The sequence below is a fragment of the Xenia sp. Carnegie-2017 genome, unplaced genomic scaffold (genome assembly GCF_021976095.1).
Source record: "Xenia sp. Carnegie-2017 unplaced genomic scaffold, XeniaSp_v1 HiC_scaffold_30, whole genome shotgun sequence".
NCBI lineage: Eukaryota > Metazoa > Cnidaria > Anthozoa > Malacalcyonacea > Xeniidae > Xenia > Xenia sp. Carnegie-2017.
In genome coordinates this window covers 16,345-34,696 of record NW_025813494.1, presented here as the reverse complement: position 1 = coordinate 34,696, position 18,352 = coordinate 16,345, and the positions used below count along the sequence as shown (strand labels likewise).

Here is an 18,352-nt window from a genome sequence, read left to right as displayed (position 1 = left end):
AACATATCATTACTAATCATTGTGAATCCAAAACTTGCTAATATAGCAAATAAAAGGTGCCCAGCAGATAAATTAGCAGCTAATCGAACACCTAAAGAAATTGCCTGGGAAGCATAGCTAATTGTTTCAATCCCAACTAATAGTGGAGCTAAAAACATAGGAGACCCACTAGGCATCATCATCGAAGCAAAATTCCAACGGTGTTGTGTTATTCCCAATATTGTTACTCCTACTAAAATAGATAAACTTAACCCGAAAGTAACAATAATATGAGAAGTTGGGGCAAATACATAGGGGGAATAAACCCAATATATTTAACCCAGCAATAAATGTAAACAGGGTTACTATAAAAATGAAATGTTGAGTTCCCTTATTAGCTGTGGAATCTTTTACTAACCCTAAAAGTGAGAATAAACAATTTCTTGTATAGCCTGCAATCTTGTGGGTATTAATTTATATGAACAACTTCCTATTAATATTACTACACTCAATAGAATAAGCATTACAATAGAAGAATTAGTAATTATACCCCCCAATTATCCTAACTATATTAAACTGATCAAAGAAAGAAGCTGCCATATTAAATATATGTAGGAAATGGGCTTATTTACGGAGTATATCTTGTAATATTACATATGCTCTATTAACCCCGAATCCCTTACTAGGGGCTGTCCCTTCTTCCTGTAGTAAACTTCTTATACGTAAGTTATTTTGAATTTTAGGTAAAATAAATAAACTCATAATACTATAAAGTGCTAATAAAATTATTAATGTCCAGCTATATTGAGTTAAATAAGCAGTTATATCTAAGTGAGGCATATTTGATGATTGGAAAATCTTCTAAAGATCATCACATAATGAAGATAGCCAACTGATATATTTATTCATGCTAACAGCTTCTATAACAATAGGCATAAAAGAGTGATTAGCACCACATAACTCTGAACATTGACCATAAAATAATCCCGGTCTTTTAGCTAAAAATCCGGTTTGATTAAGACGTCCAGGTACAGCATCCATTTTAATAGCTAATGAAGGTACAGCAAATGAGTGGAGTACATCTGCGCCTGTAACTAAAACTCTAACATAAGTATCAACAGGAACAACCATTTTATTGTCAACCTCTAATAGTCGAAGATCGCCGGGTTGAAGATCACTTGTAGGTATCATATAAGAATCAAATTCTAAGGTACTATCTTCACCTGAGACAGTTTGATAATCTGAGTATTCATAAGACCAATACCATTGATGACCTATAGCTTTAACTGTTACACCGGGTTCTACTATCTCGTCCATCAAATAAAGTAGTTTCAAAGAAGGAAATGCTATAAATACTAAAATGATTGCTGGAATAATAGTCCAGACAATTTCTATTGTAACTCCTTCTATAAGATAACGATGATAAGCTTGACCTGTTAATCCTCTTATAATTAACCATAATACAGTTGTTATAATAATAGTTAAAATAAACATAATTTGATTATGAAGAAATAAAATCTCTTCCATAACAGGACTAGCAGCATCTTGGAAGCTTAGTTGAAATGGCTCAGCCGCGTCACGTAGGAGCGAAGCCCCTAATAATGCATTCATTGGAGTTTTCATTCTTCTCTAGCTATGTTACTTTGCTGACTCACCCAAAAGCTTTCCCAATTTATATACAACACCAAGAGTGTTCTCATTTACTTAAATTACTTTTAATCTAGAGTAAGCATGAGCAAATATATTACACGTTGGCTATTTTCCACTAATCATAAGGATATAGGTACTTTATATTTACTATTTGGTGCTTTTTCTGGGATGGCAGGGACAGCTTCAAGTATGTTAATACGGTTAGAGCTATCAGCTCCAGGTAGTATGTTAGGAGATGATCATTTATATAATGTTATTGTAACATCACATGCTTTATTAATGATTTTCTTCATGGTAATGCCAATAATGATTGGAGGATTCGGAAATTGGTTTGTGCCAATAATGATTGGTGCACCCGATATGGCCTTTCCTAGATTAAACAATATTAGTTTCTGGTTACTGCCACCTTCTCTAATACTATTGGTTGGTTCTATGTTTATAGAACAAGGAGCAGGTACAGGTTGGACTATTTATCCCCCACTATCAGGTATTCAAGCCCATTCAGGGGGAGCAGTAGATATGGCTATATTTAGTCTTCATCTAGCTGGTATATCCTCTATTTTAAGTTCTATAAACTTTATTACTACTATAATTAATATGAGAGTTCCTGGAATGAGTATGCATAGATTACCTCTATTCGTATGGTCTGTATTAATTACTACAATATTGTTGTTGTTATCTTTACCAGTATTAGCTGGTGGAATTACAATGTTGTTGACAGATAGAAATTTTAATACAACATTCTTTGACCCTGCGGGAGGAGGAGATCCTATTTTATTCCAGCACTTATTTTGGTTTTTTGGACACCCTGAAGTATATATATTAATTTTACCAGGATTTGGTATGGTATCTCAAATCATACCTACATTTTCTGCTAAACAACATATTTTTGGTTATTTAGGTATGGTCTACGCTATGATTTCTATTGGAGTATTAGGATTTATTGTTTGGGCCCACCATATGTTCACCGTTGGAATGGATGTTGATACTCGTGCCTACTTTACCGCTGCCACTATGATAATCGCTGTTCCTACTGGAATTAAAATATTTAGCTGGTTAGCTACTATATATGGGGGAAACTTACGGCTTGATACACCTATGTTGTGGGCTATTGGGTTTGTATTTCTATTTACTATTGGTGGTTTAACTGGAGTTATATTAGCTAATAGTTCATTAGATATAGCATTACACGATACTTATTATGTGGTAGCTCACTTCCACTATGTATTATCTATGGGGGCTGTATTTGCTATATTTGGGGGATACTACTATTGGTTCGGAAAAATTACGGGCTATAGTTATAATGAATTATACGGTAAGATCCATTTCTGGGTTATGTTTATCGGAGTTAATTTAACTTTCTTCCCCCAACATTTCTTGGGTTTAGCTGGATTACCTAGAAGATACTCGGATTTCCCTGATGCTTATCAAGATTGGAACTTAGTTAGTTCTTGCGGAGCTGTAATAGCTCTAGTGGGAATTATATGGTTCATTTACTTGTCTTATGAGGCATTAGCCGCTGAAAGACCATTTAAAGGTTGGTCAACTTCGCCTAACTCATTAGAGTGGTCTTTATCTTCTCCGCCTGCTTTTCATACTTATAATGAATTACCATTTGTTTATCAGCGTAAATTGAGTCATGGGGATGATTTAAATATTTCCACACTACTCCTTTGACCTTGGGGAGTCTATAAGGCAATGTGTTCTTCTAATACATGCAAGGCCCTGAATAGGGCCCTACTGGTGAGGATAAAACGGAGAATATCTCGGTTGACGTATTAGAATAGGTGGGATAGTGGCCCACCTGGTCGAAGATGCGTAGTATAGCCACACTTTCACTGAAACAAGGGGAAGACATTTTGGCAGCAGTAGAGAATCTTGTGCAATGGGTAAACGCTTGACACAGGGTTTCACATTAAGGTCTGTCTAACTAAGTGCCAGCAGACGCGGTTAAACTTAGAGGCCTAGTTTTTATTTCGCATTAGGCGTTAAAGTATGTAGTGAAGCATGAGAATAAAGTAAGGCAAACCTCTTGGTAGCGGTAAAATGTTTGAAGCAAGAGTGGAAGTCCGAAGGTGAAGACTCCTTACTTCGTTCATGATATATCTTCATGAAATACGAAAGCTTGGATAGCAAACAGGATTAGATACCCTGGTAGTCCTCGCCTTAAACTTATACAATAGCTATTAGCAAATAACCTTATTGTATGCCTGAATACTATGATCGCAAGATTGAAACTCAAAAGGCTTGGCTGTTCACTGTTTGAATCAGAGGAGCGTGTAATTTAATACGATGATCCGCGTGTCACCTTACCTTTCCTTGAAAGTGGACTACCTTTATAGGTAGTAGCCACTCAGGCATTGCATGGCCGTCGTCAGGATAACAATAAATGTTATCCTCAACCTTATTATGGATTAAGTCAGGTGTCATGGTCTTTATGGAAAGGGATATATGCGCTACATTCTCCTAGACAATATACACAATAAATTAGGAGGCGGAGATTTTCTGAAACGGAAATCTTAAGTAGGATTTGATAGTAATCGGAAAGTAGAGCGTTCCGGTGAATTCTAACCCAGTGTTAGCACAAATCGCCCGTCGTCCCCTTCAAGTTAAGGATACGAGACGCCCGTAGGGGTTATCCCTCCTTTTCGAGAATGGGTAAGTCGTAACATAGTAAGGGTAAGGGAACTTGTTCTTGGGCCAAGTTATGCGCGTTCAATACGTACTTGGTCACCCTCCGTAACTAGGATGATAAGTTCTATTATTTCAATTATCTTTAAAACGCTTGCAATAATAATACCTCTATTAGTAGCTATAGCTTATTTAACTTTAGCAGAAAGAAAGGTGTTAGGGTATATGCAAGCACGAAAAGGACCTAATGTAGTTGGTGTTTACGGACTATTACAGCCTTTAGCTGATGGATTAAAATTATTCACTAAAGAGATGACTATTCCCAATCATGCTAATCTGTCGGTTTATATTTTAGCCCCGATTCTATCGCTTACTTTAGCTTTTTTAGCTTGGGGGGTTATACCTTTTAGCCCCGGAATTGTGCTAGCTGATATTAATATTGGAATCTTATATATCTTTGCTATCAGCTCTATGGGGGTGTATGCTATTTTAATGTCTGGTTGGGGGAGTAATTCTAAATATGCATTCTTAGGGGCTATTAGAGCCGCAGCTCAAATGATTAGCTATGAGGTGTGTATAGGGCTTATTCTAATATCAGTAATATTATGTGCAGGTTCTCTTAATATTACTCAAATTGTTTTAGCTCAAACCGAAATTTGGTATATAATACCTTTATTTCCAGCTGCTTTAATGTTTTTTGCTTCGGCATTAGCTGAAACTAATCGGGCTCCTTTTGATCTTACTGAGGGAGAATCAGAATTAGTATCTGGATATAATGTAGAATATTCTAGTATGTCGTTTGCTTTATTCTTTTTAGCTGAATACGGCCATATTATTCTAATGAGCTGTTTGATAAGTTTATTGTTTTTAGGTGGTTGGGCACCTTTCACAGGAATTCTAGGAATGGGTTGCTTAGCTCTTAAAACTACTGCAGTAGTATTTGCATTTGTATGGGTGCGAGCTTTTCCCTAGAATGAGATATGATCAGCTTATGTATCTATTATGGAAATCTTACTTACCTTTCAGTCTTGGTTTAATTGTTTTAGTCTCTGGTATATTAATAAGTTCAAATGCAGTGCCTTGCTAGTATAGAGATATATCCCCATATAAGGGGATTGATGTGCACAAGCTTCCTGAGCGCATGCATATGGAATCACCAAACAGAATATTACGAATAAGAACTCAACACCCAATACTCTCTATTGTGAATGGGGTACTAGTTGATTTACCAGCCCCTTCTAATATTAGTTATTATTGGAATTTTGGTTCTTTGTTAGGGTTTTGTTTAGCTATTCAAATGATTACCGGAATATTTTTAGCTATGCATTATTGCCCTAATGTTGATTTAGCTTTTGATTCAATTTCTCATATTTTAAGAGACGTTAATTATGGTTTTATGTTAAAGTATATCCATGCTAATGGAGCTTCATTATTTTTTCTCTGTGTATATATACATATGGGTAGAGGACTTTATTATGGGAGCTACATGAAAATGGATGTTTGGAATATCGGAGTTATAATTTACTTAGTGATGATGTTAACAGCCTTCTTGGGATATGTATTACCTTGGGGACAAATGTCTTTTTGGGGGGCCACAGTTATTACTAACTTCTGTTCTGCTATACCCTATATAGGAACAGAAGTTGTTCAATGGATTTGGGGAGGATTTAGTGTATCTAACGCGACTCTTAATCGCTTCTTTTCTTTACATTATCTATTTCCTTTTCTTATAGCTGGATTAGGCGTATTACATATTATTAGTTTACATACAACTGGGTCAAATAATCCTTTGGGAATTAATTCTAATATAGACAAAGTTACCTTTCATGCTTATTATACTTATAAGGACTTGTTTGGTATATTTGTTCTTAGCACTATTTTAGTTATACTTTGTTATTTTATGCCTAATGTATTAGGTGATCCTGAAAATTTCATTCAAGCTAATCCTTTAGTAACTCCTGTTCATATACAACCAGAATGGTACTTCTTATTTGCATATGCTATACTCCGCTCTATACCCAACAAGCTTATGGGGGTCTTAGCTATGATATTAAGTATCTTGGTACTACTTTTATTACCCTTTATCCATACTAGTAAATTAAGAGCTTTAACATTTAAGCCCTTAAGTAAAATAGCATTTTGGTTTTTAGTAGCTGATTTTATGTTATTAACTTGGTTAGGGGCTAACCCAGTTGAAGAGCCTTACGTGATGGCGGGTCAAATAGCTTCTTTATTATACTTCGGTTATTTCGCTCTGGTGCCTATATTAGGCTGGGTGGAGAATAGCTTGTTATATCACACCAAGAATTAAGCACATTGCATAAATTATATGTGTAGTTGATTATATATCATTAGTAATATGCAAGCGTATGCTTTTTGGGCGAGCTCCTCGCCATGAGTAAGGCTTATCACCCTTATCATTTAGTGGATCCTAGTCCATGGCCTTATATAGCTTCAATTGGAGCACTATTGCTTACAGTAGGTTTAGTATTATATTTTCATTATAGTTATACATGGACAATGTATTTAGGCGTAATTACAATAATATTAACAATGTTTGTTTGGTGGAGAGATATTATTAGAGAAGCTACGTTTCAAGGACATCACACTCAAGTAGTAAAAAGAGGATTAAGATATGGAATGATCCTTTTTATTACTTCTGAAGTTGCCTTCTTTTTTGCGTTCTTTTGGGCCTTTTTTCATAGTAGCTTATCTCCCACTATAGAATTGGGAGCTGTTTGGCCCCCTGTTGGTATAGAGGTGTTAGACCCGTTTTCTGTGCCCCTATTAAATACAGCTATATTACTTAGTTCAGGAGCAACAGTTACATGGGCACATCATGCTATAGTTAGCGGACAAAGATTAGAAGCCATACAATCACTTACTTGTACCGTAATACTTGGGATTCAGTTCACAGCTCTTCAAGCTATGGAGTACTACGAAGCGCCTTTTACAATCTCAGACTCCGTATATGGTTCAACCTTTTTTATGGCCACAGGTTTTCATGGTTTTCATGTTATAATTGGAACTATATTTTTGAGTGTATGTTTAGCTAGACTAATAAGCTATCATTACACTCGTCATCATCATTTTGGTTTTGAGGCTGCTAGCTGGTATTGGCATTTTGTAGATGTGGTTTGGTTGTTTTTATATGTATGTATTTACTGGTGGGGCTCTTAGCCCGGACCTAGCTTAGCTAAACTTGTAGGGTCAACTAACGGTAAGTTCTCAGACTCATAATCTGATTATGCAGGTTCAACTCCTGCCCCTACCACAATTATTAAATCTAGATAAACACATACACACACACGAATTAATTCAATTAGGGGATATGGAACTACCCCTAATAATAGAATAGCTACTATTAGCGGTAATTGCCCATTAAACTCTCGTCTATTAATATCTCTCGAAAATATCAAATATGGAGAAAGTTGCCCAAAACAAATTCTATTATATAAATATAATGAATAAGCAGCAGCTATAACCATACTAGTTGAGGTGAGAATACCTAATGATGTACTAGTAGAAAAAGCAGCTACTAAAGATAAAAATTCTCCAACAAAGTTACAACTAAGAGGAATAGCAATATTAGCTAAAGTAAACACCATAAATATAATAGAAAATAGGGGCATAGTCATAACTACTCCCCTATAATATCTAATTAATCTTGTATGATGTCTCTCATAGAGCAGTGTTACTGCTATAAATAAAGCGGGACTAACCACTCCATGAGCTATCATTAAGAATATAGAGGCTATTAAACCCTCCATTGTATGAGTAAATAAACCTATTGTTACTATTCCCATATGAGCTACCGAGGAGTAGGCTATCAGACGTTTCGCATCTACCTGTCTGCAAGTAGTTAAACTCCCATATATTACTGCTATTAGTGATAACGTTAGTATGATTGGTGCTAAATACTCTGTTGCTTCGGGGAAAAGGGGCCAAGCGAATCGAATGAATCCATAGCCCCCTAATTTTAATAATATCCCAGCTAGAATCACTGAACCAGCTAAAGGAGCCTCAACATGTGCAAGAGGCAACCATATATGAAAGGGCATCATTGGTACCTTGACTGCTAAACTAAGAAAGAAACCCATAAACAGCCAAATTTGAATGTTACTATCAATCTGAATATTAGTTAAAGATAAATAGTCAGTTGTACCTGTTATTCTGTAAATAACTGCTATACTAAGTAACATTAATATTGAACCAACTAAAGTATAAAAGAAAAAATAATAAGCAGCTTTTATTTTTTCTGCCCGAGCTCCCCACACTCCTATTATTAAGAACATAGGTATTAATATACTTTCAAATAACACATAAAATATTAACAGATCTAATGTTGAGAATACTCCTATTAATAATAACTCCATACCTAAAAGGCATATAATAAACTCCTTAACAAGAAATTTAATACTATTCCAACTTACTAAAATACAAATTGGGGTTAATAAAGTACTTAGTACAATGAAAAATATAGAGATCCCGTCAATAGCAAACAATATTGGAGAACCTTCAAACCAACCCATTGTACTTATCCAATTAAATTCTATTATCTGTTGAAATTGAGCCTCTTGATGAAAGTTAACTAATAATAAAATAGAGAGAGCAAATGTAATCAGAGACCACTCTAACGCTCGCTGGCGTAGTTTCATACTATTTTCCCTTGGAGTTAATGCTATTATTACTATACTTATTAATATAGAGCCTACTATAAAAGCTAATATCATATTATATAATTACTAGCCACTACTCTGGCTAGTTTCTCCTATTCGGAGGTTATTAGGATTTAGAGAAGAACTTTTCTTTATTCTGTTTCTAATTTACGACTAGGTACTTAAGTGCGATAGCTGTTCCAACTAATATCATTAATGCATAATTAAATACTAAACCAGATTGTAAACTGCTTAACTCTTTAGTTCTGTTGACCATGAATTGGGCTATCCCAGTGGGACCTAAAATCTCTAAAATACCCTATCAATGATACGATAAGAGACAATATGGCCGAACTTCCAAACTGTACTTCCAATATAATAATTTGCTATTTGATTAAATTCCCAAGCATAAAATAAGAAACCATATATGCTAGGGTGTGTAGTATAATATATAATATATGGACGAAGTATGAACACTAATAATATTCCTGTTACAGACATAATAACTGGTGCTAAAGAGACTATTGTAGGTACAAGCGGCAAGGGACGTTCACCTGGTGCAAACACCATATTTTGAGCTATATAACCAACTAGGATACTTCCTATTGCTAATACTAATAAAGGACCCAATAAATTCCAATCAGCTTCTTGTAAGTGTTGTGCGCTTATACGTGTTAAATTAGGTTTAGACACAAAACTTAAGTATATTAATCGGAATGAATAAAAGCAGTTAAGAAGGCTGTAATTGAAGCTAACCAATAAATAGATATTATACAATAATTATTATAAGTTAATTCTAATATTAAGTCTTTGGAGTAAAATCCAGATAAATAGGGAAAACCAGCTAAAGATAAGGAACCAATCAACATTAATACATATGTTAGAGGTAGACCTCGGATTATCCCCCCCATCTTCCTAAGATCTTGTTCATCCAAAAGGGCATGAATTATTGAGCCTGCTCCTAAGAATAATAAAGCCTTAAAGAAAGCATGAGTTAGTAAATGATACAAACTACTTAGACAGCTATAAGTACCGCAAGCCATCACCATGTATCCTAGTTGACTACAAGTAGAATAAGCAATAACTTTTTTTATATCCGATTGGACTAATCCTACTGTAGCTGCAAAAAAAGCAGTTAAGGAACCAACTAAGCCTACAATTATTGTTGCAGTTGGAGAGTAATCAAAAAGGGGAGCTGATCTTATAATTAAAAATACTCCTGCTGTTACCATTGTTGCTGCATGAATTAGGGCCGAAACAGGTGTCGGCCCTTCCATAGCATCCGGCAACCAAGTATGTAACCCTAATTGAGCAGATTTTCCTACAGCCCCTATAGTTAATAATATACAAATCCAAGTACAAGCTGAAGATGGTGATAAAGCCGGAAATAAACTACAGTAATCTACTGCCCCAAATTCTTTCCAGATTAATATAATAGCCAGCATTAATCCTATGTCTCCTATTCTATTGATTAACATTGCTTTAATTGCCGCCTTATTAGCTTGTATGCGCGTAAACCAAAAGTTGATTAATAAATAAGAACATAAACCAACACCCTCCCAACCAATAAATAATTGCACATAATTATTACTAGTAATTAAAATTAACATAAAAAAGGTAAATAAAGACAGATAACTCATAAACCTAGGTAAGTGGGGATCTTCTCTCATATAACTTGTAGAATACACATGAACTAACCCGCTAATTGTTGTAACTACAATTAACATTACAGCTGTTACCATATCAAATTGTAGGCCAAAGCTAGTTATTAGTAAATATGACTCTATCCATCTGCCTAACTCTATATATACTGTAGACCCATTAATCAGGATTTCATAACATAACACAAAAGAAAGGAGACTACTGACGAGAACCCACACAGAACTTAACAAGCCAGCCCCCCTTTCTTCCTAAATAGCGACCCCCTAATCCGCTTCCGACTGCGCTTAGTAATGGTATTAATATAACTAGAAGATACATGGGAATAAATCTAAGATAATCAAGTGTACTAATTGAAAGAATAAACTAGGACATATTATAATTGTTAACACTAAATATAAACTTGCCCCCCATTAATATTGCCTTGCCTAAACTTGTTTCCTCTGGTGTTACATTGCCACATGGAGAATTTAATATATTTGTTATTACTAAAGGCGTAGACAAAGGTTGATAGAACATAATTTTTACTAATCTAATGTAATAAACTCCAGCTATCACAGAACAAACTAAAGCTAGTAAAGCACTGAGATAGTAACCTTGACCAACAGCTGCTAAAATTACATACCATTTAGTTAGAAACCCAATTAAAGGAGGAATTCCTGCAGTAGACAATAAACCTGTAGCTAATGCTAATGCTAACATTGGGTTTAATCTTGAAACACCACTAAATTCAATAAGCATGTTTCTTTTAGGGGATATAATTAGGACTCCAGACCAAAGTAATACTTGAGTTATTATGTAAGCACCTATATACATTAAACTCGCCTGAAGACTTTCTATAGACCCAATAGCTATTCCAAGTAACACAAACCCCATATGGCCTATTCCGCTATAAGCTAGTAGTCTTTTTATTCGAGTTTGATTCAAAGCTCCTATAGCTCCAACAATCAAAGAGATTAACCCAGCTATTAATAGCCCCATTTCATTTAAGCCTATTTGTACTATAATAGCTAGTACTCCTAATTTAGGTACAATAGATAATAGCGCAGCTACCCAAGTTGGAGCTCCTTCGTATACATCGGGGGCCCACATATGAAATGGGGCTGCAGACACTTTAAATAACAATGAGATAGTAATAAGACACTTACCAGCTAATACACCATAAGATTCTAAACTCATACGAATAAATTGAAGTTCAAGTTCTCCTGTGGAGCCATAAATTAAAGCACAACCAAACAGAAACAACCCCGAAGATAGTGCCCCTAACACAAAGTATTTAAGTCCAGCTTCTGCCGATAACAATGAGCTTTTATTATAAGCCACTAAGATAAACATACATAATGTTTGCATCTCTAATGCTAAATATATAGAAATTAAATTTGTTGACCCTATAAGTAATAAATTACCTAAGATCACTAATAAAATCAATAAAGAGCTTGATCGATGCGATGTTTGATGGTCCAGCATACATAGTATAGCTAATCCACTTATCATCACCAACATTTTAATAGCCTGTGTCCAACATAGTAAATGGGGCTCAGTTAATAACTCAGTAGCCCCCACAACCCCCGCAAGTAGTATAGCTAATCTTAAAGTCGGGGCTTTTAATCCATATGTCAACACTATTAGTATAATGAGCCCTAGTGTTAATTCCATAATATGCCAGGGGCTATGCACCCACATGGCATATGCCTTGTTAATCCCTAAACCTTTTGTTTTCCTTCTTTGCAGCAGCCAGAAGTTGATTACGTCGATGGGGCCAATATAGTCGAGCATCGCTGAGACCATTCCTTGCGTACTAGGACTCAGAAAAGTTGGGATTGATCATTGTAGATAGAAACCGAGCTGTGTCACCACGCTCTGAACTCAAATCATGTACGGTTTTCATGGTCGAACAGACCAACCTAAGGTACCTTCTACAGCACCAGGGCACCGCAATTCAACATCGAGGTCGCAAACATTGTCCTCGATAAGAACTCTCCGACAATATTACGCTGTTATCCCTACGGTAGCTTTTATCCGCTTTCGATATTTATTTTGGACTATCATATCGGGTCATTATCGCCCACATAGGACTATGTCCTTGTGCCAGCTAGGGGTGTCCCCCTCACTGTCAGGCTAATGAGATTAGCTTTTATACCAATAAGCTCGCCTTCGTTTCTTATTCAAAGGTAGTCGCCCCAACTAAACTGTCTTACCAACAAAATTACTAACTCAAAATTAGGATACTTGTATCGATCATTTTTAGTCAACGTTATTGGTATCCAGTAAAGCTCGATAGGGTCTTTTCGTCTTACAATGATTATGTAGTATCTTCACTACAACTATAATTTCATCGGCTTTCCTCTTGAGACAGTAAGACCCTCGTGGTTCCATTCATACCCGCCAACAATTAATTGGCTATTTATTGTGCTACATTATCACGGTCAGAGTTACCGCGGCCATTCAGTTGGGTTTCGCTTTAGACGTTAGTCCTTAGTTTCACTATACAACCATTGGGCAGAATTCACCCTCTATACTTCAGTAACCTTTAGCAGAGAGCTATGTTTTTGGTAAACAGTCGAGATCTTATTTTGCCGAGTTCCTTAAGAGAAATTATGCCTTGATCTAAGTCCCATAATAACAGTTGAAGGTACAAAGTACCATAATATTTTCCTGAACAAGTACAAGAATTATAATTCATCGGGCGTAATACCCTTAGAAGCTGTATATAGATTTATTTGGGAGTGAATCTTGTACTACTCATGCCTGCATTATCACTTCTGTTTGTCTCACGAAGTATGCACATATCGTGCTTACAGAACGCTCTACTACCAAGCCAGTTGCTTCCTTATGGTCTGACTTCCAGAATTTTAGTTACAGATTTAGCCGCCTTGATTTTAGAGTTTTCTAGCTCATTCAGTGAACTTTTACGTTTTCCTGTACAGATGGCTGTTTCCAAGCCTACTTCCTGTTTGTCTAAGTTGAACCCTCTTTATACACTTAATCTGTATTAGTGACTTTAATTTCTGGTTAGGGCTTACCCCTTTTGACTAGAAGCCTTATCGCTATAGTCTTACTGCACCAGTAATTCAAGCCCCCGGGTTTGGGGGCGAATCAACTTGGGGCGCCTTACTAAGATAAGTTTCGTAGAGAACCAGCTATATCCAAGTTCGACTGGTATTTCACCGCTAACCACAGCTCATCCAAGATTTTTGCCACAATCACTGGTTCGGTCAGCAAATAGCTACCTGGCCATGGTTAGATCACTTGGTTTCGGGAAATTTGACTTACGAGTTTTTTCCTCTTGCTTTCACTATGCCTTCATTAATACTTAAGCTTGCCAAATTTTGTCTTGCAGGCCCATTATGCAAAAGGTAACTTTTAGAACCAATTCTGAGTCTTTCCCTCACGGTACTTTCTCTATAGGTGTCTATCGGGGTTTAGTCTAGATGTCCAATCATCTTAATTATCTGTTTGAGACAATTCCTCCGCTATCGCTCGCCGCTACGCACGGAATCTCAGTTGATGTATTCCTCATAGTCTAATAAGATGTTTCAATTAACTATTCAATTTACCCTTTTCAGTTAGGATAAACAAGTTCAAAGTCTCTCCCTTGTTATTTCGTGTTTACGTCCTTACCGATAGACCCTAGACTTTACTCAGTTCCACTGTCTAAGACTCATTAAGATAAACCCAATATAATTTCTTATGTCCTGGGGTTTTCTTCCAACCTAAAATAGAAATTTTATTTCTATGTATATCTAAATGACAGCTTGAGCAAACTGGCACTAAGTTTGACCTTCGATTTAATCTTCTACTACCTAATTTCTTAGGTTGAATGTGGTGGATAGCCTCCGCTGGAGCTCCGCATATTTCACATGAATCAATAAAAACTTGAGTATTATATTTAGAAGGGCGGAATACTGCTAAAGAGCTTGCTTCACTTCGAGATGGTGGTTTCCAGTTAATAAGTTTACGATATTTTAAAGCACTATTATAAAATTTTTTGTCATTAATTATGTGGCCCATAACTTCAATGCCATATTGGGAAGGTCCTGGGCCAAGTTTTAATTTACGTTCATAAATTAGGCCCAAATCTTCGTGTTGAATAACAGATAAATGATAGAACCGAACTGGTGAATCAATTAAAGAATAAACTTGGTGTAAATGAGTAGAAAGAGCAAAACTAGTTTGTGCAGTTGTTAATCTTTCAATTGTTGCAGCTAATATCGCTGCTCCTGAACTAACTTCTGTTCCATGACAAATTTCATCACCTAAAATTAAACTGTTATAATTAGCTAGCTTTAATATAGTTGAAAGATCTCTCATTTCGACCTCAAAAGTACCTCGGCCTTTATGAAGATCATCTCCCCCTAAAATACGAGTAATTAAATAATGATAAGGTCTTAACCTAAATGAATCTGCAGCTACATACATTCCTGCTTGAGCTAATATTACGTTGACTCCAATTGCTTTAAGTAAAGTGGATTTACCTGCGCCATTTACTGAGAATATTAACATTCCTTTATCTTCTAGACTTATATTATGAGCCACACATTCTTCTTGAGTGTTTAACTGTTCTACTAATGGATGTCGTAAATTAATTGCTTCAATTAGACCCTTGGATTGTTGGGATTTTGTTGGTGTCAAAAAAGGTTTAGTATAATTAAATTTAATAGCCGCGATAGCTCCGCTTAATGCAATATCTATTCTAGAAATCATATTTTCTAAAGGCGAAAATAACTCAAAATGACTAAAATATAATCTTTTAAGTTCTCGTTTATAAGTCTGTTTTACATAAACATTAATCTGCTCTTCTAATAAATTTAATTCGATTGACACTTTCTGAATGGTGGGGCTAGTAATTATAAGGTAGTTTCTTCTTTTACCCAACACAATAATTGAATTATTAGATATAGAGGCACTAGTCATGTAATGTTCTAACTTAGTTAGATTTTTAGATAAAATAGAGAAAGCATAACCCTCTTTATTAAAACAATCAACTTTAATAGAAATTGTATCTTGAAACACAATGTTTGAAGTCTGCTCGGCCCACTTTGTGAGTTGGGCCCTTAAAGTTTGTTGTTGTGAAAGAAGCTTGGTTAGATTATCAGATGGTTGTAATACATCTTTAAAATCGCCTAGAAGATTATCTACCTGGAAAATTAGACCTATTGCTTTGATTAACGATTCTAATTGGGGCTTAATTGAGGGGGGTAATTGAATATTATTTATTAATTTGTTTATTAATTGATTAGCAAATAAATAAGAATGATAAATTTGACTAAGCTTTTTAGGTGGTAAGATAATATCACTTGAAGCAGATATTGCCCATTGACGGTGTAGAGAAGATAAATCTTTAATGTGTTTTAACTCGGAATTGTCAAAGATTTTCTCGCTAATTAATTGTTTAAATGTAGCAATATCTTCATAACGAAAATTTAATTCAGAATAATCTGTAATAGGATTAAGAAGTCTGAATTTTAGTAGTCTTTTACCCATTGCAGTAGAACAATAATCAACTAAACTAAGTAGACCACCTAGTTTTTTCCCCTTAGGCAATAAATCTAATTGATATTCTGCTTGATTACACAATATTAAGTTTAAAGGACTAATAACAGAATTGTAACACTCGGGAAGTTGTAAGTTCTTAATAAGATTGGGATTTCGATCTTTAATAAATTGTAATGCTCCTAAAAGGCTAATTATATTTACCTGATTAACATCTTCTGTCCAAGTACTTTGAAATATCTTACTAAGAGTATATTCTTGATAATTTTTGTTAAACCACTCTGCGTTAATACCCAAAAATATATGTAACAAAAGCCACTCCTTATTATCATTTTCGTACCTAAAAGAAAAATAACATGGGAAATTGATTGGCGCTTCTCCCATAACTTCAATTTTAACATTGGGTTCAGAGGGAAATAAATTCCAACCAATTAATAAATTATATATTTTATTTATTAAAATTTCTGAATCACCATCTGAATTTGCCCAAATTACTATTTCTCTAATACGATAATTAATTAATAACCGAACTACTTTATCTCTGTCCATCCAAGAGACAGGAAACATTATACTATGACCATTCATGGCTGAAAATAAAGTAATACCCAATAAGTCGTCCTGAGAAAAATAGATTGATAATACATATGGTAATTCCGAACAATCCTCTAAGTTACAACTAGGAGAATAAACCTGAGATACTGCACGTTGTTTTGGCCCCGATTTACCAGTAACTAATTCATCAATAACTATAACAGTCCAACCCTTATTCAATAAAGTACTTAAATGAGTAGTAAGGGAATAAGTTGGAAACCCCATTTGAAGTAAAGATCTTCTAATGATTTTCATATCAAGTAAAGAGGCAACTTGTTCAATAGAAGGCATCACCTCTAAAGGCTTACTCCGCATGGAGGACTCAATTAATAACTCGGCTTGAGAGTATGCTTGTTGCCTACTAGGGGTGTCAGGCTCATGCCAAAGTTCATAGAACTTACCAATTTGAATAAGCTGGATGACTGATAATCCATACTTAGAATAATTCTCCTCTGCTAAGTTAAAATATTGCATAGGTATCTGATTCATTTTAATTTAGGGTTAACCTCTCAATAAATTTAAGGCTCGAACAGCAATTGTACCACGTAAACGATAATAGTTAACCATAATAGCTAAACCAATGGCAGATTCTGCAGCTGCAACAGTTAAAATTACAATCGCAAAATTTGACCAAAAGCGTATAGAGCACACGAGATTCAAATAGAAGTAAAATAGTAGAAGCCAGTAAAACTAGTTCTACACACATTAACATAATAATTAAATTACTTCTATTAAGAATAATACCTAATATTCCGATTAATAAGATGATAATTGATAACACTAAATAATTCATGCGCCAATACTAATTAGAAGCTAGTTTTCCCACTCTAAACCTCCTTCTATCCATTCATAAATTAACCCTAAAGTTAAGATAAATAAAAATAACATAACAACCCAATATCCAAATAAAGGTAAACCCATATATGTAACAGCCCAAGGAAATAAAAAAGATATCTCTAGATCAAATATTAAGAACAAGATACCAATTAAGAAAAATCTAACGGAGAAGGGATTTCCCGGATTATCAAAAGGGTCAAATCCACATTCATAAACTGACACTTTTCCATGTCGGGTTGTTTATATCCTAATAGATAAGATGCCCCTAAAACTACAATTGATAATGTCCCACTAATGATAAATAGTATTAGTATTCCTTTGAATTCCATGTTCCTCTCCATATTCCTAAGCGGAGACGTGCATTAGCACTTGACCAGACAGCACCTGAAGGTGCTTCTGCTGATTTGTAGGAAAAGATCTTGCCTACTACGAGATGATTCCTCGTGGGAATTATATAAAAAAGGTGAATTTGGCTGTTTAGCTAATAATATAGCCCCTATCATAGCGACTAGTAGCACCAAACTAGCAATTATTACTAATTCATAATAAGTAGTATAAAGATGACTTCCAATTGCCCCAATGTTAGTTCTTGATCCTATAACAGGATTGCTGACATATTTAGGGATATTGGTTAGTGAACTATAAAATAGGAATATAACAGATAATCCTACAGGTAAAAAATGTGAGTAATCTTGAGAGTCTACTTTATTAGGCTGTTGAATTAACATAATGACGAACAGGAATAAAATAGCAATAGCCCCCACATACACAATTATAAATATTAAGCCTATATAGTCTAATCCCAACGATATAAACATAACAGCAGCATTAACAAAAGCAATAACTAACCAGAA

General features: G+C 35.1%; 3 protein-coding genes and 1 pseudogene across 3 annotated transcripts; all 4 read right to left on the bottom strand.

Moving 5' to 3' along the window:
• Positions 1–716: 716 nt before the first annotated feature.
• On the bottom strand, positions 717–16,365 carry LOC124455318 (cytochrome c oxidase subunit 2-like). Its single transcript, XM_047005992.1, has 2 exons — positions 16,349–16,365; positions 717–1,618 (listed from the first exon to the last, which is right to left on the bottom strand). The coding sequence occupies exon 2, from the start codon at positions 1,600–1,602 to the stop codon at positions 841–843; it is 762 nt and encodes a 253-aa protein (XP_046861948.1). The 5' UTR covers positions 1,603–1,618; positions 16,349–16,365; the 3' UTR covers positions 717–840.
• On the bottom strand, positions 9,077–10,898 carry LOC124455314 (annotated as a pseudogene).
• Positions 10,867–14,212, bottom strand: LOC124455316 (NADH-ubiquinone oxidoreductase chain 2-like). Its single transcript, XM_047005990.1, has one exon. It carries the CDS (start codon positions 12,363–12,365, stop codon positions 10,944–10,946), a length of 1,422 nt encoding a protein of 473 aa, XP_046861946.1. The 5' UTR covers positions 12,366–14,212; the 3' UTR covers positions 10,867–10,943.
• On the bottom strand, positions 14,137–17,278 carry LOC124455313 (mitochondrial DNA mismatch repair protein mutS homolog). Its single transcript, XM_047005987.1, has one exon. The coding sequence runs from the start codon at positions 17,148–17,150 to the stop codon at positions 14,232–14,234; it is 2,919 nt and encodes a 972-aa protein (XP_046861943.1). The 5' UTR covers positions 17,151–17,278; the 3' UTR covers positions 14,137–14,231.
• Positions 17,279–18,352: the final 1,074 nt, after the last annotated feature.